At 39.1% G+C, this 27,927-nt stretch overlaps 1 protein-coding gene across 1 annotated transcript; it reads right to left on the bottom strand.

Moving 5' to 3' along the window:
- Window positions 1-368: 368 nt before the first annotated feature.
- Window positions 369-26,658, bottom strand: LOC146620885 (endophilin-B2-like). The gene is made up of 12 exons (XM_085367929.1): window positions 26,534-26,658; window positions 25,818-25,959; window positions 19,860-19,988; window positions 14,777-14,910; window positions 13,368-13,460; window positions 13,238-13,249; window positions 11,264-11,326; window positions 10,028-10,051; window positions 8,419-8,508; window positions 4,983-5,083; window positions 3,811-4,012; window positions 369-758 (listed from the first exon to the last, which is right to left on the bottom strand). The coding sequence occupies exons 1-12, from the start codon at window positions 26,594-26,596 to the stop codon at window positions 651-653; spliced, it is 1,161 nt and encodes a 386-aa protein (XP_085224055.1). The 5' UTR covers window positions 26,597-26,658; the 3' UTR covers window positions 369-650.
- Window positions 26,659-27,927: the final 1,269 nt, after the last annotated feature.

Here is a 27,927-nt window from a genome sequence, read left to right as displayed (position 1 = left end):
AGTAAAAGAAGGAAACTGTCACATCTTTCAAACAAACCAAAAGTGGCCTATATGGTTTCCCTGCTCCTCACATATGAAGTGGGACTGGAAAATAATACAACATAAAGAAGTCCCGTTTGTTTTCACTTCTTCTTTAGTTGCCTAATATCACCACTTTAACCCAAAGAATTGAGAACAGGAAATTGTTTCACGCGCCCCGCTGCCTTTTGAAGAAAAACTGAGAAATTTTGTCGTTTAGACCCAGTTCAGTGAAAGCTTACACTTCTAATCTCTGTGAGAGAATAATTTAGACTTTTACAATTAAATTCTTCATCAGAGTTTAGCAAAGAAAGCAGTTTTAAAATATAGCAAAGACATCAAACGCACCAATATAATTTCATTCAAGCATTGGGACGTATTGGGACTTTGGGATGCACATAACACAAAAACATCACAAACAGAAAACTGAAAGGAATGTTAACCATCCCCAATGAGGAATTTCCTTGAGTCACTATAAGAGTGTTTCTATTTTCACTGCTGTCTGAGAAGCATTTTGTGTATTTGGGAGAGGTGTTATTGAGGATTAGAGGTTAGTGTAAGAATGAGAAATTCTTTGTGGCTTCACTATGTGTCCAATCACACACATGCACATGCATACGTGTGTGCGCTGTCTAACTGAGAAGCTCCAGGTATGTGACTGGCACTTTTCCTTTATGGTTTCCTTTCTCTCCAATCAGCCAGTCAGAGTCCATTCCAGGCACTGTGTAAACTGTGATGAGCTGTAACGCAGAAAGAAGGCGAGCATTCAAAATGTGCAAAACAGAGGCAAATGTAAATAATCAGCATTTTATAGTATAGTATATTAACCATATTATCCATATTTTATTCAACAGAAAACAGGAAAACACTGGGGGTAAATGGTGTCATCATATGGGGATTACATTCTTCTGTAACTCTACACATGTAACTGAGTAGCAATGTTTCTCACACATGCTTGTATTTCAATCCTTGAAATTATTTAGCTGCTTTCCAGGATCTTATTCATGCTCAGGTGTTGCAGGTGAACCCTAACTTCACTGTTTAGATCTGCAAGTAATGAAGAGGCTTCTCCTAGTCTAGCAAGAGTCAATAAGAAGGACCGTTCCATCAATCTACAACACATGATTGTGGACTCGGAGTTCATCTGGAATATAAAACACAACATCATAAACAGAAGGCTATTGCACTTGAATATAAATTCCATCTTAAAACCAAAAGGGGACCATAAACCTGCATAAACACAGAATAAACATAAAGATTGTTGAAAGACAACCTCAGAACTAAAGGCAGGAAATGTTGTATCAAGCCTACCCTGAGAAATAACAGAAAGCTAAACACCAACAAAGAATATAGAGCCATGAAGTGATGAGCGAAACTAAAAAAAACTTCCCTAAAACTCAAAATCCTGGGTCCCAGATCCAGGGACAATGACAATCTGCTCACCCCCCACCAACTGGTTGCGGCAGCTGGCTGCTACTCTCTGAGCCTGGTTCTGCCAGAGGCTTCTTCCTGTTCAAAGGGAGTTTTTCCTTCCCACGGTCACCAAATGCTTGTTCACATGCAAGTTCACAATATAAAGCGCCTTGCGGTGGCGGTTATTATTATTGGCTCTATATGAATAAAATTTAATTGAACTGAATTGAACAAAAGTCACACCATTTCAGTTCCCTTGTTATTCACAAGGGGCTTAACTCCTAATTGCCCACCGGTGAGGACAAAGGCAGAGTTACTCATGATGCTCTCCTGGCTTCATTTCTTTCATATAATTACTCCGAAACTCAAACCCAGGGTATGTTAAGCTTTTCTAATTTGTCTACTTTGTCTCTTTTGTCACCTATGTCCCCAAAGCCACCCTGCTTTTCAACTTCAGCCAATAAGACCATTTCCCAAACCCATAAACATAAACTACACTCTTTTCACTTACAGTCATTTATTCACCTTTCACCAACTTTAATTTCAAAACTGTGTCATTTGTGTATATTTGTGTTATTTGTGTATATACTGTATACTCTGTGTATTTACTATCTCTTATTGCCTGTTTATGCCCTGTCCTTAGCTTCAACGTCATGCTGCTCTGTTGTATGTTAATTGCCCCTTGGGGATAAATAAAGTCTTTCTGATTCTGATTCCTGTTACACAGGTCATCCAGATCTGCTCACAATATAATGAATGTCTCAGTTCCTAAAATTTATCAAGGGGAAAGAAGCAGGAAGGAAGAGGAAAAAAGGAACCTTACTGGAGAAACCAACTGATGACGCACAAGCGTATCATTTGAGGAAGTGTTTTAAATTCAGCATATAAAAGAGACACTGGACACAGCTGACATACAAACCACAGCAGGGCGAGATTTCTCAAACCCCTTTGTGGTGTTCATAAATTGTTTCAGTTTTTTTAGATGATCAAACTTTCAATATGTGAGTGTGATTAAAAAGCGCAGCTCTGTCTGACTCAGAGTTATGACTGAAATCTAAATGCTGTGTGTATCTACGTGTCTGCTGACACTGTAGAGTTGGAATGAACACATGGATGCTTTCTCAGATTATTTTTTAAATCATCTGTGAATGACATGATGATATTGAGAAATGAAAATATGCTAGTAACTCAGCAAACGTTTACTAAAAAGGTCATGCACAGTCTTTCCAAAGAACAAAGTGTATCTGGATAAAAGCATAGCAACATCATGCCAGGAGTTCAGTTAAAATTTTCTGCATCTTTAACTGAACTCCTAATTTGTTTACAATTAATCTACAAACTATCCAATGTTGATCAAAGTCATCTCTTGTTGATTTTGTCACTAGCTCCTTTTTAATTTGCATGAAGCTTGGAACTACATTTGAAACACAATATCTGCGAACATATTTTATCTGTTTTTGAAATCAAAATTAAAACAGGAACCTAAAATATGTGGTTTTTACATGGATCACTTAACATCACTGATAAGCTGTACCTTATTAAGGTCCAATACATGTTTCCCATCCTTTAAATTTAATTTTCAAACAATTATGAGAAAAGCTTTTCATCAGGGGACAACAGAGGTTGTGATGCAAAGTTCTATAAATCATGAATATTTCTGCTGTTGGCTATAAAAGACCCCACAATTTATTTTTTACTTGAATTTATTTTATTACATACAACTGCTTAGGCTGTATCAGCTGCCTGTTTTTCCAGTTACCCGTACTCATTAGTACACTCTATGTGGACTGCACAGCTTTTGCCACATTGGAGTAATTTTGGTGGCCAGTCACTCTCAGGAAGATTCAAGGTTTCTTCAGTTGTGAGTGATGGCTCGCACTGTGGTTCGTTGGAGTCCAAGAGCCTTAGGGTTTTGTAACTTCACACTGTCACACAGGTTCCATGTAACAGATTACTTGACTCTTAAGGTCCAGCAGTAATCAGGCCTGATTGTGTCTAGTGAAACTGAACTCAGATTTCAAAAAAAGCATCGTGGGAGAGTGGTGGGAATTACTTTTACACATAGGGCATGTCCATGACTAATGTTACAGTGGAATGCTGATTTTCTTTTTAATCTTTATACTTTTAACGGGTGTACATTTGTATACGTCTCTGCATGTGAACAGCAAGATTGTTGTACTTGTTTCCATCATCAGAAAAGAAAATACACACAAACAAAAGATTAAAGATCCGGTAAAGTGTAAGTGCATTACATAATTACAAGCAGCAAATGCCACATGACCGAGCCTATTGTTTAGACCAAGCCCTGAAGAGATTTCTGGCCAGAGACCAACAGCCATATACTGGCTGCCTAGTTCCAGGCTGATGATGAAACCTCACCTCGTCAGCCAGAAGGGAGAGCTCACTGGAATCCGCTGCATCGTAATCATAAAGGACTCTGGCTTTGCGGGTTCCTGTAGCTGGTGCTTGAACTTCTTCGATCTTAAGGGTGTCAGTTTCCACTGGGCTGCTGCTGCCTTCTGTCACCATACTGGGAGTAGCAATGGCGTTTGTGGAGTTCAGTGCGAAAGCATTAGGAAGCCTGGGGGGGAGAGGTAGATGTGATGGTCTGAATATCCAGAACATGTAGAACACTAATAAACTAAAATAATAAAAAATGGGCAAAACTTTGTTTAAAAAACTAAATAAACAGCTTTTTCTGCATCTACACTGTTATAACTTGAAGCAATGCATACAATATATTATATGCTGCAAAGTGAAAAAAAAAATACAATATTTGTATGCATGTTGAAAAATGTATAATATTTTTTAATTATGGCTTTTGGCACTCAGCAGTGCCAAATAAGTAGCTTTTTGTAGATTTTCAGCCAAAATAGAAATGCACAATGGAATGCAGAAACTACTCCAAGAGAAATCATCGTGGTGTTGCAGAGTCGTCTAACATGAACACAAAGCAACAAAAGGGTGAAAGGTGAAAAAAAATATGATTAATGATGCCATTCTATGATTGTATTTAGACTTTTTATTCTTAATTTTACTTTATCCATTGTTGTAAATCATAAAATGTGGATCATAAAATGTTACATAGAAGATGCCAATCTTTACCATTTTGAGTAACACAGAATATTGCAGGGAAGAATGACAAGATAAAGAGTTGCTGCAGTCCGGTGGTTATGTGAAGAGCAGCAGGATAAAGGTTCTTAGCATACTAGTGAAGTTAAATAAAAAGTGCTTCTCCAATGCCATGGGAAAAAGCATGATAAGGCTTGATAAGGGTTATACCAGTTGCCTAGTTGTCCTATGTTGGACATGGTTCGTAGAAACTGCTACAGTGTAATTATATTAGTTATTAGTTTATATATTTTAAGAACTATATTGTTATCTGTTTTTAATCAGTTATGAGTAGATCGTTGTGTCATTGTGTTAACCGAAGTGTTTGGCATTACAACTTCAGGCTTGGGGTATAAAGGATACAGGCTATCAATTCTCACCAAGCACGAAGCTGAATGAATCAAACCATCCACCCACATCACCCCCCATTTTACTCTCACCTTCCCAGCTCTTTCTGTAGCTCCTGCATGTGGAGGTGACACTGCTTGTAATAAGCTGCTTGGGCCTCCACAAATTCATGCAGGCAGCGCAAATGATTCACCTGAAAATAAGAATCAGCAGTCATTCTTAAAGGATCACAACGATGTGATTGGATTTTTTTTACACTGATAAAACCTCTACCACAATGTGTGAAAACAATATTTAATATACAATTATCCATCTATCTATGGTTCCTGAGCCACCCTTCTCTTTGGTGACAGTGCTTCAAACCCTTGGCCTTCCCATATGGAAAAGATATATATAAATCTTATAAAGTTTGTTTCTGTCTTGTGTGAAACTTGTATGAAAAGCATATAAGAGTGAAAACAGATATAAGATCCCTTGAAAAATTATATAATGAAACTTGTATGTTTTGGATACTTACTAAAACAATGTATGAAAGTAATGAGAAAGTGGCCACTTTCATGAGTAAATCACATATAAGTTTTTACTATTTCTTTTCCATATGGGTTCTCTCAATGAGCTTCATATTTTAAGAACTATATTGTTATCAGTTTTTAATCAGTTATGAGTAGAAATGGTTTTCACTTCACATTTGTGCCTTGTCAGGGTTCAGTTGTGGAATTTCTTGCTTTCTTATTGGGGTTTGGACCATCAGTTTATGTTGTGGAGAAATCAGGTTGGTACAGCCATATTTGACAACTGTTAGAATTCAAATTCAGAAAGTTCTCAGAAAGTTTGGGTCAGCAACTCTCTTTCCGGTCTCCGTTCCACCTCCACTGGCTCCCCCTAGGGCTGTGTGCTCTCCCCCCTGCTCTTCATCCTCTACACCGATGACTGCAGATCCAAACAGCCTAACTGTCACCTGATGAAATATGCTGACGATACAGTTCTCCTGTCACTGCTGTCAGGCCCCTCACAACACCACGGTCCCGCTCTTCAGGAGTTTGTAGAGTGGTGTGACAGCTCCAAGCTTGGTTGCCCAAGGACACAACGACCGAGACTGTCGCAGCCGGGGCTCGAACTTCCGATTACAGGACGAACTGCCAACTCTTGAGCCACGATCGCCCCTATCATCAATGACCCCTCTCACATTCTTCACCCCACATTTCAATGGCTCCCCTCTGGGCAGCGCCTCCGTGGAATTTCGTGCAGCACTGAGAGGATGAGAGCCACCTTTGTCCCCAAAGCCACCCTGCTTTTTAACTCCAGCCGATAAGACCATTTCCAGAAACATAAACTACTCTACACTCTTTTATACTGCTGACACTTAATTCACTTTTAGTCACTTACAGTCATTTATATACCTATTCAGTGACTTTAATTTTAAAACTGTGTAATTTTATACATGTGTATATACTGTATATACTGTGTATTTATTATCTCAATTTTTATTGCCTGTGCTTATCTTCAGCGTCATGCTGCTCTGTTGTATCTTAATTGTCCCTTGGGGATAAATAAAGTCTTTCTGATTCTGATTCTGATATTATGGCATGAACCAATCAGCTAACCAAAGGGAAATGACAGTCCATCATTACTTTAAGAACTGAAGGTCAGTCAGTCTGGAAAATTTCTAAAACTTTGGATGTGTCTCCAAGTACAGTTACAAAAACCATCAAGTGCTACGATGAAACTGGTTCACACGAGGAACGCCCCAGAAAAGGACGACCAACAGTCACCTCTGCTGCTGAGTCTAAATTCATCCAGCCTCAGAATTCGCAAGTTAACAGCACCTCAGATTAGAGAATAGATAAATGCCACACAGAGTTCCAGAAGCAGACACATCTCTACATCAACTGTTCAGAGGAGACTGTGTGAATCAGCCTTTATGGTCAAATAGCTGCTAAGAAACCACTACTAAGGAAAAGCAACAAACAAAAGAGATTTGTTTGAACCAAGAAACACAAGGAATGGACAACAGACCAGTGGAAATCTGTGCTTTGGTCTGATGAGTCTAAATTTAAGATTTTGGTTCCACCCGCTGTGTCGTTGTGCGACGCAGAAAAAGTGAACGGATGGACTCCACAAGCATGGTTCCCACCTTGAAGCATGAAGGAGGAGGTGTGATGGTGTGGGGGTGCTTTGCTGGTGACACTATTGGGGATTTATTCAAAACCGAAGGTACACTGAACCAGCATGGCTACCACAGCATCCTGCAGCGACGTGCCATCCCATCCGGCCCCTCACAACACCATGGGCCCGCTCTTCGGGAGTTTTTAGAGTGGTGTGACAGCTTCAAACTTGAACTGAACGTGAGCAAAACCAAAGAGATGGTGGTGACCTTCTCCAGTAGGCAGAGGGATCTGGCTGCTTCAGTCACCACCACCATCCATGGGAAGCCAGTGGAGGAAGTTGAGGAGTACAAATACCTGGTAACCATCTTTGACAACCTCCTGAAATTCTCTGCCAACAAAGAGGAGATTCTCAGGAGGTGCCACCAACGGTTATACCTCCTTAGGAAACTCAACTCCGTTGGAGTCAGCACACCCATCATGATGACGTTTTACTATGCCTTCCTGCAAAGCATCATGATCTTCTCCATTACCTGCTGGTTCCACTCCGTCAGCTTTCAGAACAGGAACAGAACGCAGCACACTGTATCAGTGTGCTCTAAAATCATTGGCCTGCAAGTCAGAACTCTTGCACAGGTTTTCAGCCAACAGGCCCATAAGACAGGCAGCCAAAATCATCAATGACCCCTCTCATATTCTTCACCCCGCATTTCAATGGCTCCCCTCTGGGCGGCGCCTCCGCTGCACTTCCTGCAGGACTGAGAGGATGAGAGCCACCCCATCCTGTTTGCGTTTCGTTAGATTATCATTTATTTTTCAACAGCACAATAACCCCAAACACACCTCCAGGCTGTGTAAGGGCTATCTGACCAAGAAGGAGAGTGATGGAGTGCTGCACCAGATGGCCTCCACAGTCACCTGACCTAAACCCAGTCAAGATGGTTTGGTATGAGATAGACCGCAGAGTGAAGGCACAGTGAAGGGCCAACAAGTGCTCAGCATGTCTGGGAACCGTTGGAAAACCATTTCAGATGACTACCTTATGAAGCTCATTAAGACAATGCCAAGAGTTTGCAAAGCAGCAATCAAGGCAAAGGGTGGCTATTTGGAAGAATCTAAAATCTAAAATCTAAAAACCATTAATTGAGATGGTGTGTCCAAACTTTTGACTGGTAGTGTGTGTACTATATATCTATATGTAGTCTGAGCAAAGCTATTCTCTAATCTTAGGCGAGAGAAAAAAAACCTGTACTGTATTTACTTTGTAATTAATATTTAATGTTTACAGAGAAGAGCTCAGTGAAGTGTTTGACTATTGCCATCTATGGTTACACAAAGTTACTTTTTCTTTTGAAAGTTCAATGTCAAGGTTGTGTGTGGCTGGAGCTGACAGAAGTCGAGGCTGTGGGTGTGACTCACATACATGCGTACTACTGATGCCCTCCAAAAGCAATCGTGTGACCTCTGCTTGGCGATCAAACTCTGTTTGGGCTATTCGGAGCTCATGTTCAGCCTGAAATAATAAAAACAATAGTTATACAGTGATTATTCTATAATTATTAAGTAAGTCAAGAGTCTTAAACCTTTTCATTAGGGCTGGGTATCGTCACCGATTTCTAGAATCGATTCGATTCCGATTCACAAGGTTCTGAATCGATTCGATCCACGATTCGATTCGAATCGGGGAAATTTTTGCCTCAGACAGTCAGAAATATTATAATTCAGATCATGCATCAGTACATTTCCATATATTTATATCTATAAAAAGAAAGCTGACACTTGTGAGACTTTATCAAAGGTGTAAGCATCACAACAGATGCCTTTGTGTCAAAGTAGCTGAGAAACACAGAAAAACATGAAGGTGATTTTCCTCGGCAGAGATTTTATAAAAATATTTTGCAGTAGCTCAAAAACATAAGAAAACAATTAATCAACATATGAACATTACCTGATGCTGCTGAAGTGAAGCAGAGCAAATTTACAGAAGTTTTATTAGAGACCAGGCTAAACGTTTTGCAATTTTGCATAATTTTAAAAAGTTTAAATTTGTTCAGTAGACTATTCAACAGCAGAAATGAGGTTTTCTTTTCAGAAGTAAGTAAAAGGGAAAAAAAACAGCGTCCGACAGCGCTGTAAACAACGGTAGACTTGTGCGCAAGTGAATAATGCAGAAAACAGATTTTTAGATGGGAGACTGTTCTTGAAGTATACTGAGAGAGAGAGAGGGAGAGCTGTGCATGAAGTGTGATTTTATCGTGGTGGAAGCAAAACAGCAAAAGTCAGAGGGAATCCATGACAATGTTTATGTGAAGCATAGTTTGGATCTTCTTTTGCTGCTGGTTCAGTCAATATTGTTTGGAGAGAGATAAAAACCTACAGCTCAGAATCTAGCGCAAAAAGGGAGTAAACACAAAGCACGGACCCGGCGAAACATCAGAATCAGTGAGCTGTTGGCTTTCAGCCCCGACCGTGTCCATGCCGTCAGGTGAGAAAGGCGACGTCTCACTGATTCTGATCCGTCGGCGGATCCGCGCTTTGTGTTTGCGTCTTTGTGCAGAATCCGTGTACCTGCTCTCATTTACTGTTTTAGCTGTTTGGTGGTTGTTTTTGAGAGGTTTAACCTGAGATTCTAGCGTTTCGGGCAAAACAAATTTACATTAAAAAATCGATTCAGGATTTTAATGAGTTGATATCACATTATCCAAGCTAGAATCGATTTTAATTGATAAATCAATAATCAAAATCCACCCCTACTTTTCATATCCTACAGTCCTCAGAAGACAAAAGCTCCAGCTTCATTCACCCAGATGACGTTAATTCTTTTGCATTGCTGGGATGTACAGCGTTTGACACTATGTGCTCCGAAAAGAGTAAAAGCTGGTAGGAGGTCTATGGTAATTAAGTTTAAGAGTCACCTTAAATCGTGGCCCGTTGAAAACAAGCACATGTTTGTTTAAGGCACACTGGTATCTCAATCTAATGACCAGACAGACAATTGACAAAGTACACAACTCACACACAATCATACTTACTTTCTCCACTTCCTCGGTCCAGAGCTGATGGGCCAAAAACATGCGGCATAAGAAGAGAAAATTTAGTTATAACATGAAAATCCTAGAATAACTTCACCATGGTCACCTAGAACCAGCACCTGAGGTCGTTACTAAATAAAACCTACCACCCTGTTTTCACAAAGGTTAACACACTGTTTAAAATGTAAACTACACAATGTTAACTCTACATTTAATTGAAAAGTAGTAAAAAAAGAATAACAAGAAATGTTGAAACAATATTTCTAGTTATTGCTTTTTTAGAACTAAATCTCATTCTAAATTCTGATACTCATTCTCACTCTGATACTAAAAACGCATCTATGATCTTAGTTTAAATATTTTAATATTAAAAAAGACATTTAATTCTGTGCATATTGTCAAAATGTTACCTGAATTATCTGTATTAGATGTTTTTAAACTCTGAAATCTTGACACTGAATAAATATTCATATTTATGAATTTTGAAACTGATATAACAAACACACACACACACACACACACACACGTCTGGTGTTGCTATCCTCGTCGGGACATCTCATTGACATGCTTTCCCTAGCCGCTTAGCCTAACCCTATCATCAAAAATCAATGTGTACCCCTGACCCTTACCCTAAACCTAACGATAACCCAATTGCAACCCTGACACAACCACATTTTGAGCTTGAAAAATGCCTTGCCTTCAACCCAGTACACACACACACACACACACACACACACACACACACACACACACACACACACTTTTAGTCACACCCAGCAGGTGTGGTTTGGCATTGCTCAAAAGTAAGTGACAGACTGCTAGATTTAAACCAATGAACAACATCACTCTAGGATGTGGGACGTTTGTTATCAATGGTATGACAACAATCATTCACAATACATAATACAGTGATATGACACATAAGGATGCTATGCAAACTGCCACCAGTAATGATTACGGGTAATAAACATTCTTACCGGACTGACACACCTCCAGTCAAACATTAATGAAGCATAGCTTCACAGCTACCTGAACTACTTGCCAGCATGACAAAGTATATCGATTTCTGAATTGCCTCAAGTTTAATTATGAATCATAAAAAGTCAGTGAACTATGCATTGGTCATAAGAGTGAAAGATCAACTTGACAAACAGAAGATGAAAAAGTATCGCATAATGACATAGGTTTGTGTTATTTTTCTCATCAGTATTTAATAAAGCAAGATTGTCTTCTTACCGCAGAGGCACTGGCAGAAAGCACATAGTTGCGAGGTCTGGTTTCCTGAAAATCTGGAGCTGTCTACAGAAACAGTACAGTTATTTTTTTTGTTGTTGTTGCTTACTCAGTGTAAACAAGGCACTGCTACTAAAAAGAATTCCTCCAAATTACAACAGAAAAGCACAGCACTCATAATAATTGCAGAAGTGTGACAGTTTGCTGGTGATTAACATCTGTCAACATTTCTTTAAACGGAACACTGACATATTTTTTATTTATTCATACGCATGCTAACATGCATTCTGGTTGCAAAAGTTACTGAAAATGAAGGATAAAAGTGCAACAAAAGTCCTGTTTAACAGTGAAAAACAAAAACAAGCTTCAAGAGAGGTTATCAACTACAAGGGTCTGCCACTAACTATGAAGGGGAAAGTAGCAGAAGATGTTTTTGTACTTGTTTCATATCATTCATTAGGTTTAACTGAGAGCAGTAGTGGCATTTAGTGAGGCATCTGGATGCAGCCTGATTCCTTTTGCAGAGTGGCTCTGTGTGCCACAAAGGTTACAGTTTTACAGCAAGAACATGCCTATATTTGCAGTAATATATAATCAGCTCCTAAGGACTTCATGAATATCCAAGTACATTTTCTGATGCCTATTGACAGACATATGCACAGATGCTGTACGGTTACTGTTGTTCATTTGAACTATGAATCACTGCGGCTGCCATATTGTTCAGCAAGTGCTGGGCATCCTAAGGCATGTGTTTGTGGCATCAGAGGTCTATACACACAGGCACATAAATAGGGCTCAGACCCCAGTGCTGAAAAAGGTGGCAGTGACAGATCCTACATCTCCCTGTACATATATCTATCTATATATATATAGATAGATATATGTACTGTATGGATGCTTGGCTAGGAAATTGAACCCCTAGAGGCCGTAGGGACAAAATAGAGATCTCCATCAATACATAGTATCTATCTGTGTATCCATGAAAATATTCTCAATCTTCAGTGAAAATGAGCACTAAGTTAAAGATATTTGTAAAGAAAAGTCACTGCAATATTAAACAGGGATGCATTCTCCATACTCTGCTTAAGAAATCCAAGGTCCCTTGATGATCCAGGATCGTGTAATCCTGATAATACTGATTCACTTAATGATCAAAGTAGCAGCACACTAAGGACATTAGAACAACAACTAAAGGAAAATACAAAGAAATTCAGGTATGTTATTTATTTATTTAGCTGATTTGTTAGTTTATACAAAAGAGGGCAACTAATGTTCTTTTAAAGAAAAAGGGATGCAGGCTGAATTGAAAAAAAAAAACCCTCACATTTACCCTTTATGAACTGAATACATTGTTCATCGCGGAAGCGAGCATTCCTTCCACGCTGCCAGGAAGCAGGAGAGCTGACTTTATTTCCGGCAAAGTCAGCTCATTGAACATTCCCACTGTTTTTGTGGTCTTGTGGTGTGCCTTCTGTATTTCCTGCCTAATAGGTTGCAATAACTGAGTCAGGGAATGCTAAAGAGGGACTGTGCAATGTTCTCAGTTCCTGAATTGTGTCATGGTCAACAGTGAGTTTAATAAGACAGTCATTAAGTCTTGTTTATGTTAAATAAATCTGCTCCCAAGTAGCTTCCCTTGACAGCCAATCACATATCTGCTGTGAAAAACCAAAATATCAACGACCAAATCATAAAAACTACACATATAGAATCCATGCAGAGGGGCCCCCAGGTGAGATACTAAATGGTAAATGACACTGTGTGAGTTGCTTTTTAATTAACACAGTTTGCCAAATTTGACTAATCGCCACATTCCGTCGTAATGTAATAGTCAAGCCTTGTCTGTGAAAACTTCACTTATTAACAGTAAAACCTGAAGTAACAGCAGAAAATTAAATCGAGCCAAAGCAAGTATGACAAGAAAAACAACCCAAGACATGCATCCAAGAGTTTAAAAGACATGTCCTCAATACTCACTTCCCCTTCGCACTGCAAAGAATGCATAAACAGTTAGTTATGGTTAATCCAAGCATCGCCAAAGATTAATCATCTGAATTATTGAGGTAATGCGTGTGGGAATTTGATTGTGAGCCGCTTATGAACTCACCGCGGCCTTTGCTTCAGCCACCTTTGCCTTCTTCACTCGTGTTTTACAGGCATCAAGGTCCAGGCGAAGATTCTCCAGAAGGCGACGTTCTTTCTATACCGTAAAAAGGACAAAACACAAACTAAGCAGCAGGCAAACATTAATGACATGCAGAAGTAGCATTTAAATACATGCATAGTAAAAGCAGGGAGTGAATGAGAAATGCTGAATGCATCATGGGAAGTCTTCCAGCAGCCTGTAGCAGCAAAGCTAAGGGATTCATCTGATTTAGTCCTAATCACAAAAGTTAACAAAAAAAGCAACGTTTATAGTTCAAGCAGGTTATAAGGCTACTAACTTACTGGGACATGTAACATTTAATACATGCTGTGGTGTCAGACAACATAGAAACAACAACAATGCTGACCTCTGCTGGTTTGCTCATATGTTACAAGGAAAACACTCACGCTCACTGGCGGTTTGTAAACAGTGAAAAACAGTATTTAAACATACTGGCTGATGTATGTTTAAAAGTATCTTTTAAGTCACATTCAAGGTCATATTCATTTACAGACAGTGGCAAGAAAGCTTGCATTTTGAATCAAGTAACGTCCCAAGGTCATGATGATTGTGCAATATTCTGTGATGCAAGTGGCCTCAGTTTGCAGATTCTCCTGACATCTCTCTAACCCACAGCTCAGGTGTGCAGCAGCACTTCTGAACTAGTGGACATGAGGTCTGCTTAATGACTCAGCTTTCACCAACTCATTCTGAAAACATAACATTTCTTTACGGAAATTCGCCACAGGAATTAGTACCACAATTTACCAAAAAAAACCAAACACTGATGTTTTCAATAAGACTTGAAACTTGCGATTGAGACCATAATCCCATCAGGTGAGATGAAATGTCTTTTCCCCCCAGTGCATACAGAGGAGTTCATCCCTTCTGGAACTTCCATGTTGGCTTCAGGAAGTTCGTCCATCTTTTATATACGGTCTATATCATTTTGCTCTCTTTTGCAATAGGTTAGTGATTCACTGGATAAATATAATTTCTTCATGATTCCTTCTTACTCAGTGAGGGGACAAATGAACAAAAGCTCACTAACAAGAAAAATAAAGAACTCGCAGATGTGAACATAGCTGACACAGCAGACAGTAAGTAAAGTACATTGAAGAGCTAATAAATTGAATAATAAAGTTAATACACAGATACACACACCAATGGCATACATAATGTTTTTTGATATGTTCATAGAGATTTTTCTTTTTTCAGTTATACTGATATCAAGATGTATTGTACATTATTGTCTTGCAACATACTGAGTATCACAGAATCACTTTGTCGTGATACAGTGTGTGGTATATTGTATATATTGGAAGTATGACTCAAACAACATTGGAATAGATGTGATATTCCAGACTCACTGAAATAGTTCTCCAGTCTCCTTCCAGAAAGTTCCTGAGAGGCGTAAGAAAGCTGATGGCTGACGTCTGGAGGAACTCTTTCTCTGCTTCTCCTAATCTTTTCTCACACTCCCCCACCTTCTCCAAAGTGTTCCCTGGAAGAAACACATTAGATCTACTCACCAAAAAGACTCCCACCATGCTGTAAGCACACCATAGCATTGGTAAAGAAGAGAGAATTGAAACTTTTTTGAATGAATGTCATGGCATGCCCATGTGCACATGCTAGTGTAGCCTTTGCACACTTGCATCTGGTTGCAGCAGAATAAAATGGATTAAACTATAAAATTTAAGTTTAGAACAAAGAAATTATTGTTTCCACAATTACAGTTCCAGTAAAAAATGAGGTGATGGCATTTATGTTACCTTTTCATGCCTTTCCTTCAGTGTGTATTATTGCGATGATTTTATAAGTGTGCTGTTAACAGCTCAAGGAAAACATTCATGAATCCTAACTACTATACTTCTGTTCTGTTTGTCTGCTTTAATCCATTTGAAATTAATGAGGCAGCATGGTGTTTGGCATTGATTATGCCCTCGCAGCAGCAGCAGCTTTTTCTGTGCTGCAGCAACACCACGTGGACAAACCACAGCCAGACCTACCTACGGTACACTGTAATGCTCAAATGGGTAGTGATGATTATATATATATATAAGTTTTTTCAGACACACAGCTAAAGCCAGTGTCAACTGTCATATCCAATTTGGGACCAATCAGATATTCCATTATGCAGTTACATGAGTTCGGAAGTAGCATCCTTCATTTAGCTTGGCATAATTTTGTAGTTGTTTTTTATGTATTTATTTTATAGATTTATGTGATATATCAAGGTATCTGTTGATTTAACAACTTTAGCAGAAAAAATATTATATACAAGAATCCATTTCATATTGTCAAGAGATTTATTCTAAATGACACTTCTTCAGCTGAGAGTCTAAGAGGAGAAAACACACACAGACGCTGCAGTTTTAACTTGCAAGGGCGTTTCGCAGAGCGCTCAAATCAGAGTGGGGGCCCTGTGAAATGTGCGCTCTGTTCTTGCAATTGTCTTTATTTATACACAAGAAAAATGAATACATTTGTTCAGTGACGTGAGCATGTGCGTATGTGATATTGGTCTTTTACGTGGAATTCCAATAAAATTGATTCATGTTTGTGGCTGTAATGTGACAAAATGTGGGAAAGTTCAAGGGGGCGAATACTTTTGCAAGCCACTGTGTGTGTGTGTGTGTGTGTGTGTGTGTGTGTGTGTGTGTGTGTGTGTGTGTGTGTGTGTGTGTGTGTGTGTGTGTGTGCGAGCGAGGTCAGAACTGCTTGTTTGACTTCTTACTGTCGCTGTGGGAAGATTCAGATACAAATATCAGAACACGTTTCATAAAGGACAATCAGTTCTAAGCAGGGAAAAGGTCATCATGCAGTATTCTATCACATGTAAACTTTAATCATTAAAAGCTTATACTGACTACTAAGTACAATTTTCCCTTAACACATATATATGACACATCACACAATGTGAAAAACATGTTGTGCTGTTCTACCTACAGTATACATTTTGGAAACTTTTCATGTTAAAGCTCATGAAATCCGGAAATCCAATCAAACCATCTTCTAAACCTTCTTTTTCACTCTTGCCATCTTTCTGTCACGGATCAGCCCTGACACGTATGTCCATCCACTCTACCTGCACTCTCTTCTTCACCTTTCATGTACACTGTCCATTGCTTCGGACAGCATTTAAACTCATCTACATTCATTATGTGCTTCTTGCAGCTTCACTGTTACCCCTGCCTCCCTCTCATTCATACACATGTATTCTGTACTGATTCTACTGATTGTCCTCATACCTCCACCTGCTCCAACTCTCACTACAGATCACAAACAGACGTCATAGTCCTGCAAACATAATAGTTCACAGAGACTCCTGCCTGATCTGCATATAGACACAGTGCAACTCCTTCTGACCTTCTCTGTAGTTCTCCATCAAAACTCTCAAAGGCAACATTGCATCTGTAGCGCTCTTTCTTGGCATGAAGCCATACTGCTGCTCACTGATCATCACCTCTCTTCTTAATCTAGCTTCAACAACTCTTCCCCATACCCCAATTATATAGATGACCAGCTTTATCCCTTTGACATTACAATAGCTCTTCACATCACCCTTGTTTTTGAAAATCGGTACACTTCTATTTCTTAGGGTGCCCACTGTCTTCTCTCCTAGACATCTCCATACCCCCACATGTATGTCACTGGACCAATCGCCTTTCCACGCTTCAACATTTAAATAGCTGCCTTGCCCTTCTTACTAATTCTTTACGCTTCCTGATTCACAAACTTTCCTTCTCTCATTTTCCATGTTCCATCTTCTCAACACACGCTTTACTCCTTGATACATTTCCATCTCTGTGCTTTATCTCTCTGGCTATCCAATCGATACAAGTCCTTTGTCACATACAGTTTACTATAAGCCCTTTTTTTGCTTTACACCTAGCCTCCAAATATTCCTGTCTATTTTCATGCCACTTGTTTGCTGACTTCTTCCTTTTAATACTGTCCTGTACTTCTTCATTCCAATACCAAGTCCCTTGTCTTCTTTGCTCTGTCCAGGGGATACAACAAATAACTTCTTGGGAGTTTCACTCAAAATGTCTGGGAAGGAGATCTAAATGATAAGTTAAGTGCTCCTGCATAAATCTCATTCTCCTATTGATTTTTTTGAGACCTGGAATTCCTCCTCTGTGACACTGGTCACATTTGGCCCTGACTATTGATGCAGCAACAGAATGAGGTGCACAGACTAGCTCATTCAAAGCAGTATTGATTCTTAGATTTCCACACAGGGACATGATCACAGGGATCATGATCTGAAACATATGCCTGTATTATGCAGTAGAGTGACCTACATGGTGACAGAACAGAGAGTTATGCAAGACAAATATGTATTTTCTTTCTATGTCTTTCTATACATAGAAAGACAATTCAGAAAAAACTACCTCCAGCGGAACAGAAACTTCTGGAAATTAACAAATTTTTGTTAGCAAGAGAACGGATAAAGCAATCTCCTTATTGGTTTCACTTTTTTCAGAGCACTATATTCTTACTCTCTCAGTATTGAATTATTCTAGTTACATCATGCTTGCAAGAATTACTTGCTTCAACTCTTCCCGATGCATATTTGCCATTTTGGCAGAATGTTGGCTATATCCATGTAAGCTAATACCAACATATACAAATAACAAAAGTCGCTTCAAGGCACTTGTAAGGTAAAGACTCTACAGTATTCTGAAAACGTGAACCAAATGAAATAGTATCAGTAAGCACTTTGCAGGAGAAGGAAGTTATAACTCGCTTTTAACAGGAAGGCAGAACCAGGTTTGCAGGGCAGCCATCTGCCCCGACAGGTTGGGGGTGAGGGGAAAGAGAAAACCAATAAGAGAGCATAATGAGACAGGATAGAACACACACTATGGGAGAGGCAAGACAAAATGTAAAACAAGCAGAAGAAAACATACAGTGCATCATGGGGACAGCTTGAGTTTACAGTGTCATAGATAACAGAAGGTTCAGAGTCACCTGAACCAACATCTTGATAAATGTTATCAAAAGGTGTCTTCATGCTCAATCATCCAGGTAAGGAAATCCCAAAAGGTTGATTCTGTTCATCTCGACGTAGCGTTTTAAAGGGGGGAAAGGTTCCATCACTCATCCGAGTGACTTCTTCAGTCTCAGCTGACTGCAGGTTTCCCCAACCTTATAAAGAGAACATTTGCACAATGACTGAAACTAGCCCACTGAATGAACAATGGGCTGTGAAAGCTGGGCAGGCGCCTAAAGAAAGCTCCAGCCAATCAAGGAGAGAAGGACAACTGCTGCCTAAATGAAAACCCGTAGTGATCCCGTATGTGTCAGGAGTATCGGAACAGTTGGGACGCACTTTTTCTTAACACCGCGTCTCTGTGGCTTTTAAACTTTAAAAATTGCTGCGCCAAAAATTGGTCCACCCCAAGGATCTGTTCCCCCGACACAAACAGAGCTATGTAGTGTATGCTGTTAAGTGCCAGGAGGATTGCTAGGATTTATACAGTGGGGAAACCAAACAACCTCTGGTAAAGCGGATGGCACAACACACAAGATTCACCTTGTCAGGCCAGGACTCTGCAGCCTATTTACACCTACAGGCCAGTTGACACTCTTTCACTGATGAGGATGTACACAAGTCAAGGAGTCATGGAGGCTATTTATGTGAAAAGGGAAAGACCATCTCTGAATCAAGGAGGGGGCCCAAGGGTACATCTATCGCCATCTCACAATGCAATGCTCTCACAATGCTGTGTGCCAACTCTCTGTGAATGGTACTCATGGCCATTGATCAGTGGGCTATGGTCATGAGAATTTGCATATTAATGATCAAACTGACCTCACAGCCCATTGTTCATTCAGTGCTGCTAGTTTCAGTCATTGTGCAAATGTACTGTTTATAAGGTTGGGGAAACCTGCAGTCAGCTGAGACTGTAGAAGTCAATTGGATGAGTGAAGAAACCTTTCTCCCACTGAAAACACTATGTTACTAGTGAACAGAATCAACCTTTTTGGAGTTATCAAAAGGTAAAGTTTAAAGTCTAATCTCAAAATTAGAGAGGGTGTTTGTCTCCAAAACACGGAGACCTGGCCTGGTTCCACAGGAAAGCCAGGTTTTTCATACCTCAAAGTTCTGCCTCCCATTCCACTTTTAAAAACTCTAGCAACCACAAGTCTGTAGCTTATACAAATAGAGCTCTAACATGCTCTATCGGTATTATAATGTCTTTCACATATGACTGGACCTGCTTATTCAAGACTTTGTTCGCGAGTAGAAGAATTTCAAATTTAATTCTGGATTTAACAGGAAGCCAATAAAGAAAATCCAGTATGGGAGAAATATGACAAATAGATTTCTTTATCATTAGAACTCTGGGCCTCCTCCAGTTGTTTTTCCTGATACAGAATTAATTAGAATTTTTTTTATTAACTCCTAGGACTTTGTTTGTTTGGAGTTTTTATACTCACCATATGGCATTCCAAGATCAAACTCTTTTGCTGCATCCTGCATATACTGACCCAGCAGCTCTGCATTAGTAACCCTGGACGGCACCTTCCAGTCCAGTTTTTCAAAAAGAAACTCCTCGATTCTGGCACCTGCAGTGAAAAATAAAGAAGAGTTTATTCATGGCACAACTGAGAAATAAAGAACCAGTTGAAATTCTTACCCACATGCTGATTAAATGAAAACTATATTCAGAAATAATGACCCTGTGTGGTCAAACCCTTCAGACTGCTCAGCACAACAGACAGACCGAATTACAGGGTGGACAGCTTTCAGCAAAATAAACAGCTACCACTATTACTGTTTAATAACCTGTAACCTCATTGGTAAATATCCATTTTGACACTTCTCAGCCTCCTTGTGGCTAAAAACAAATTCTATTTGAAACATAGTAGGGTAAAATTTCAAAGTTGCATGAAATGCAAAGAGTGATAATAGTGATAATAGTGATAATTTCATTTTAGAACAGTACTTAAGTAAGATGTATTCAGCCATATATATATAAAATAAATTTCGTTTGTCAAAGCAAGTGCTGCTGTTGTTCAAAATCATGCGAAACTACATCTCTGAATATCATGGAATCTGGTAGCGAGGTGGTGCATAGGTGAAGGAAAAACCCTTCAAACTTTGGTGCAAATGTGCATCACTTGGCATGCAGGGAAAGTTTCCCCTATGAGGCACTGCAGGTAACACAGTGTGGCAAGACAATACAAAGCATTTCTGGGTGTAGTCTTCATTTAATTTCATTTAATTTCTATATGAGATGTTTCTATGTCTGGCTGCAGCAACTGTAAATGAAAAGAAACACATGGAAAACGCAGGGAGACAAAATAGAATGAATACTTTGCAACAGGAAAAGGTTGAATGGATGCTACTCACATTTTCACTATGGTAAAAAAACAAAATAACCTCCAAAACATACCAGATAAGGGTCATTGAATTGACAATGAATTCTAAGTTTTCTGTTATTTTGTCCACCGCAATGTAGTCAGTACATAAAACCCACTTACTGCAGCCTTATAGTGTAGAATGAAATTGTTTGACACAAGCCCAACATCAGAAGCTCCTCAGAACAAACATTTTACGTCATGTAAGCCTTTAATTACCTGAATGTAGTCTATTATGCTTGAAACTCTAAATATGGAGCCAAACTGCTGAATTAATGTACAAAAGCTCAGACACTGTGATGACCCAAAGCAAAATGTTGTTTTCTTCTTACAGTACGATGATATGTTTGAGTCACTGATTCTCATAAACTCCTGCACACAGCCATTTCATACAAACTAAAATTCTGCTGCTCAGCTCTACATAACCAAAGCCAAAGAGAAACTAACAACCTTTACCAACAGACTGTTGTGCACACAAACTAAATATAAAAGATGGACATAGCAGTAGGACATAGCAGCATCACCCATTAGAAAGTGAGGTCTCGCTATGAAGCCTCAAGCTGAGGACTTTAGCCCTCACCATTATGGTGCTTTGGAATCAAACAATCTGGATCCGACTGAAAAACCAGGTGGCTTGTGAATGACACGGCAAAGCAAAACCGGCTTTATCCTCCTTTTTCACTCAAATAATTTGTTTTATTCAGTTAGACCTGAAACTAGTGACTGAGTGATTTAGGACACTTTTATTGGTTTTTTATTGGCTTTTTTCCAGCTTTTCTCTGGGTATTTTAGAGTTTTTCTTTAGAAATTCACTGCTTTTTCACTCATTTTCAGTCCCATCCTCATAACTTATCATTCTCAGAGTGTGCCATTTTGGTTTTTAAGGAACTGCATTGCATCCTGGGGTGTTGGGAATCTTGTCAAAAAGGATGGGAAAGGTTTGGCTAAGCAGTTTAGGTTGTGTTGTAGAATTAAGGTGGTCATGCCAAATACTGAGTTTCAAGCTTTGTTTTTGCCTTATATACTGTAACTCCATACATGTTTGCATATGTTATAATAAACTGTGATACACGTTCCCCATTTTTCTAGCAAAATAGAAATAAAGTAGGGTTGGCTCAACTGTTTTGCACACTACTGAATGCTGACTCATTCTTTTGACATAAATACAGAACTTAAAAAGCCATTCGTCTTCATTTGTCATTTCCTCTTTGGTTTGCTACATAAAGCACAACATTTACAAGTGAGTCAAAGTCTACTGTTGCACTATAGCATGTACACCTGAAAAAAACATTAGCAGCATTAGCAGTGCATCACTTACACTAGCACGTCACCATAACATTAACAAAGAGTTAACGGCACTAGATACTTTCTAATTGAAAGCTTGAAGTCCCACTGTAGTCCCCCGGGCCGCTCTACTATTGAACTAGCTACCAGTTTGGACTTAGCACGCTCACTACTTAAGTTTAAGGCTTCAAACTAACTTCAGACGAAGAGTTATTCAGCTCTTCGTAACTTCTATAGTTTGTCTTTTGTCCTGTCTCTCTTTGTTCCCCTTAAACCCAACCATTCGCAGCGTATTTCTGATCCTCCCGAAGCCAGGTATCTAAAGTAAACTGAGGCGACTCTTGTAAATTGGTGAATATGTGAATAAAAGTGACTTGAATTAAATTGAATTAAAAGTCAGAACAGCAGGTTGTGATCTACGCACAGCAGGGACCAAATGTGTGTTCTGGCTCCTTTGGCTTGCTTCAAACAGAAACATAAATTAAATGAATCGCAGTTTTAGAACAAATTCAATTCAAATACTGAAAATACAGTGTTTGAATTAACAGTAACAATTATTAAAAGTCTAATGTTACATAGAATATTATGGAAAAATAAAGCCCAGTGGATGACTTGGCCATACCTAAAGTAAACATGTTTTCCACAAGTACAAATAAGAAAAAGTACTGAAGCTCTCAGAGAGAAAAACATGACCAAAAAAATTGTAGCTTGCTCCTATTGATGTTGTGTGTGGGTTTTTTCATTCATTTGTTAGTGATCATAGCTTTCTTGAATAGCACATTGCTTATTAGCTCAGTTTTTTTCGTGTATTTTTTATTACTTGTGGAAAACTGTAAATCAAATAAAGAAAACGTCTATCTGAACCATCAGTCAACAGTTTGAACTGTTGAAGGATGGTTTTTCTTTATTTTTACTACTTTCTACATTGTAGATACATACTGAAGACAGTAAATATATGAAGCACGATATATGGAATTACGTAGCAAAAAAAGAATACAGATACGGATAATTAACTCTAAATATGTCTTATATTTTAGATTTCTGAACATAACCACCCTTTGCTTTGTTGACAGTGCTGCAAACCCTTTGCCTTCTCTCAATGAGCTTCATCATGTGTCACCTTAAATGGTTTTCACTTCACATTTGTGCCTAGTCAGGGTTCAGTTGTGGAATTTCTTGCCCTCTTTGTGGGGTTGGGACCATCAGTTTATGTTGTGCAGAAGTCAGGCTGGTACAGCCCTATTTGACAACTGTTAGAATTCATACTATGGCAATAACCAATCAGCAATTAAAGAGAAATGACAGTCCATCATTACTTTAAGAACTGAAGGTCAGTCAGTCTGGAAAATTGCTAAAACTTTAAACGTGTGCCCAAGTGCAGTCACAAAAACCATCGGAAACTCAGATGAAACTGGTTCATATGAGGAACGCCCCAGGAAAGGACGACCAACAGTCACCTCTGCTGCGGAGGATAAGTACATCTGAGTCACCAGCCTCAGAAATCACAACTTAACAGCACCTCAGATCAGAGTCCAGATAAATGCCACACAGAGCTCCAGCAGCAGATACATCTCTACGTTGACTGTTCAGAGGAGACTGTGTGAATCAATCTTTATGGTCAAATAGCTGCTAAGAAACCACTACTAAGGAAAAGTAGCAAGCAGAAGAGATTTGTTTAGGTCTGTTGGAAAACCATTTCAGGTGACTACCACATGAAGATCGTCGACAGAATGCCAAGAGTGTGCAAAGCATTCCCAGATAATTCCATATGGGTTCACTCATAGTTTTGATGCCTTGAGTGAGAATCTACAATGTACGTAGTCATGAAAATAAAGAAAAACATTAAATGAGAAGGTGTGTCCAAACTTTTGACTGGTAATGTATGTACACAAATTTGACTTTACATCTTCCTTAAATACACACACCACTACACACTATGAAAGAATGTAAAATAAGCTGTAGAAATGAAGGTAATTGTAAACTGCTAAAAAGTTACTAGAGGAGTCCAGTGTATGGATAGCTACTATGAGGGAGAACTGGGTGTCAGTGAAAAAGGGTAGCCAAATGTTTTCTAAAATCTAAAATGTCCCTGCCATCTCTAAATTTAGCATTATCTCCACTAGCTCTCAACCGCCAGTGTCATCTTCTGTGGAGTTTCTTTTGTCATTCTCTCTTAAGAGCTTAAAGTCATTATCATTCTCATCACAGATGTGATGTTCTGTCTGAAGTACAAACTGTTCTATTAGAGAACTAATTTAACAGAAGAAATACTTTTAGCATTTATCTCTCTGCCTCTAACAGGGTTTTGATGGTTTGTGATACATTAATTCTTGTTAGGGTACATACATACATACATCTACATCCAGTGGATGGCTCAATATAATTGAATACAATCTGTAAAACCTAGTGATCAATACAAATCTCATAAATGCCTCAAATTTTGCATTTAAAAGTTGTGTTTCACACTGATTCCTGTTAAGGAATTATTCGTTTTCTACTAATAATTCAGAGACATGATAGGTTTCTAAAGCAGGTCACTAGAGTAGGCAGGCGAAATACTCACCAGTATGATCAACTGTGGCATGCAGAATAAAACAGTGACAAGTTAGAGCCCCTGTTTTCATATATTTAATCAATAGCTCAGGATGTTGTAATTAGATCACAGTTAAGATTCTTGGCTTAGACAGTCCCCTTACGTTTAATATAATCATAGCATACCACTAGCCTGGGGTGGGCTATTGTTCTTATGAAATACTTACTAAATATGGCAATATGAACATTATAACACAATCCGCTTAAAGCACATTCATGCATGGTCAAAAAGCATCCACAAAACATTGTTCTCCCAAGCAATATATGCTCTCAGAGGACATAAATCAAGTTAGCAAGGTAAGGCTAGCTAGTTAGTTGTAAGTTAGGTACACTGTATAAAACCTGGTGTTGGTTATTTCTTAACATTAATTAACATGAAGCTAGACATTTCTCAGTCAAACCAGTCTTGGGAGTTTGGATGTCTAAACTGATGTAATCTATATCACATACTGTTTTGCTAGATAAGTGCAATTCATCAATATTATCAGGCAGCTAACACTTCCAAGCAGAAAGCCATCCCAATGTGGGCACTCATTTAATGTCTACACATTAAAATTCACATGCAGAAACACATGACTTTGTTCTGGTGAGTGGCACCAACTTGAAAAGTGCTATATAAATAAACATTACTTACAGTGCATTTGACACACTGCAAGTACCTTTTGGGTGGCTTTGGGTGCCTCCGTTAACAACACTAGAGATGGGGGGGTCGAGATACCCCGCTGTTACAGGATGGGAGGCGAGGTACACCCTGGACAGGTTGCTAGTCTGTCACAGGGCCAACAACACTTATAGAACCATTCACATTCATATTCACACATATAGACAATTTAGAATCACCAATGCAAACTCCATACAGAAAGGCCCCAGCCAGGTGGGGGTCAAATCTACCATCTCACTGTGAAGCAGCAGTGCTAACCACTGTGCCACCATGCTTTACATAACACATCAATTAATATGGTTCCTTACATATACGTATATTATTATTATTATTATTGACAAGATTTGTCATGTTTAACTGCTTTAAAAGGAGTATGTGTGCCTAATAAAATTGACAGTGAGTGTATAATTAAATTTCTTTAGTAAGTAATATGATTATTGATTATTCTTTCCACCTATAATACCTATAATAACGAGACTTCTATGTTGATGTCATACTTGGGTTGGGCTGTAGCAGGACCTCAGTCTGTCTGTAGATTTTCTCGGTCCAGTGTTTGGTGCAGTCTGCCCGGCTGATCAGGTTCTCAAACTGAGCGTCCAACTCGGTCTTCTCTGCTTGGCCCAACTTCTCCTCTGTGAACTGAGGCGTCATAGCGCAAACAACACACATCTCACAGGTGAACGACGGTACTCGAACACATCTGCGTCTGTCTGCTCTGAGATGGAATCAGTTTTTACACACATACATGCGAATAAAAAAATAAAACAAAGCAGTAATATTAAGAAAAGTGACGTCACGAAGGAGTCCGGTTAATGATCTGCTCGTGCTTAATCGTTGTCACTTCCCTGTCACCCTTAATCCAAATGGGAAAAAAACCCGTTTATATTTGTACTATATTTGTGCCTCTTTTAACTTGAGAAATAATTAATATTAGCTACGCTAGCTTGCCAGAGATAGCACTTAGTCAGTCCTATGTTGAACTGCGCCGCTGGCCCAAACTACGAGCAAGGCACAGCTGAATATCTTATCAATTTCACCTGCTTTAGATGCTGATATGCAGCGTCACGTTAGACATAGCGATATACCGCAAAGTCATATACGACTGTACCAAATTGTTATTAACGCTAGTAACAACTGACTGCCAAAGTGAAAGGATGCGACAGCAAAAGCCACAACACTTTTCCGCTCGCGGCACTCACGAGCGCTTTATTACCTGGACAGCCCGTGTCAAAAACAGTCCAGCACCCGAGGCTAATTTCTTCACGCTGAAATCCATTTCGTTTATTTATGATTTAAAACACTCGAGGGAGAGCTCTCTTAACACTATCCACTAGATGTTGTGGCACACGCCAAAGTCACGTGACCTTACCTTACGTCAGACGCATCATTTTACGGAAATAGGAAAAGCATTAAATTATAGCAGTATGATATTTTTATAATTTAACAACAATACAACATGGCAAGACAGCAACAGTAACTTGAAATCTGATCGTAATCAGATCTTAAATTTCAGTACGACTGCGATATCCGGTTGTTCAGTCTGACGTCACTAGCCGTGTCTGGGTCTAAACTCTGCTGCAGGTCCATATATCAAACGATCACTGTGGCATTACTGAGAGTTGAAAAACTGTCTAAAGTCTTTCATCTTTAATAAAATGATCAGCGTTCTGCTCTACCAGGTGTAACAATTGAGTTTAACATCCAGGCATCCATGAAAACGGAATTTATGACATTTAACGGAGTTAGAAGTTAGCAGGGAGTTAGCTCGCTAGCTTCTATCTAAATACAATATAGCATGTCCTGACTGCGGGGTTTTGGAAACAAATTAAAACGTACAGCTCTGTTATCACTTCCAACATAAATGAAGACAGAAAACTAAACAGCAGTGACGTTTGTAGGGTTACTGAAGTTGGGCTAGCTGGTATATAATGATGTGCTACGTGACAGCTAGCGACACAGCTATGTTAGCATAATATAAACAAGCTAACTTTTTTTCCACTCGATAAAAGTTAACGTGAGTGTTCTCGGTGGTCAGAAACAAATGTAATCGCATGGCAGGATGCTGTAAAAGGACCAAACTTCAGCCAGGAGAACAACTGAGATAATCCATCCACAATACGAGGTTAGTCATTCATATACTGCTGCATGGGCTGGGCTGTAGTTACATCCTAAGGTTTTAAAAACTGAGCTTAAATAAATGATTAGTGGTAATAAAAGCCGAGGGAGGTCAACAGTGATCACTGACTGTTTTAGGAGCTTTTTGAGATCAAATAGAAGAAAATACATAACATTAAACATGTTAACAACACAAAAGCCATATTAAACGCAGACTACTTTAGACCCGGAAGTAGGATTCGTCGCGTCATCACTGAACAACCGGATAGAAATTGAACATAGCCGGTGGTATAAGCTTTCATACCAGCAGATGTCGCCATTTTTATTGTTGACAATGCCGCAAAAATGACGCTGAACCAACAGTCTTCTAAACGAAGGCTAAAACCTCACAACAAAATTAAGAAAGAAAAATGCCTCGGCATGTGTCTGCATTCCTCTGACTCTGGCATTAATTTACTTGCCTCTGTTCCACATTTTGGTGTAAAGGACATA

This window comes from Diplotaxodon limnothrissa, linkage group LG12 (assembly GCF_057381915.1).
Source record: "Diplotaxodon limnothrissa isolate DT_005_m linkage group LG12, D_limnothrissa_male_GT1.1, whole genome shotgun sequence".
Lineage (NCBI taxonomy): Eukaryota > Metazoa > Chordata > Actinopteri > Cichliformes > Cichlidae > Diplotaxodon > Diplotaxodon limnothrissa.
The sequence above is the reverse complement of the archived record's forward strand: the minus strand, read 5'-3'. Positions and strand labels throughout refer to the sequence as shown.

Excerpts from the sequence above, each read along its gene's own strand:
- LOC146620885 (XM_085367929.1), bottom strand. The coding sequence starts at position 26,596 with ATGGATTTCAGCGTGAAGAAATTAGCCTCGGGTGCTGGACTGTTTTTG. Across the intron at positions 19,989-25,817 it reads CCTGCTACAGCCCAACCCAA|GTGCCAGAATCGAGGAGTTT; the intron begins GTATGACATCAA and ends TTTTCACTGCAG. Across the intron at positions 8,509-10,027 it reads GGACCGAGGAAGTGGAGAAA|GCTGAACATGAGCTCCGAAT; the intron begins GTAAGTATGATT and ends TTATTATTTCAG.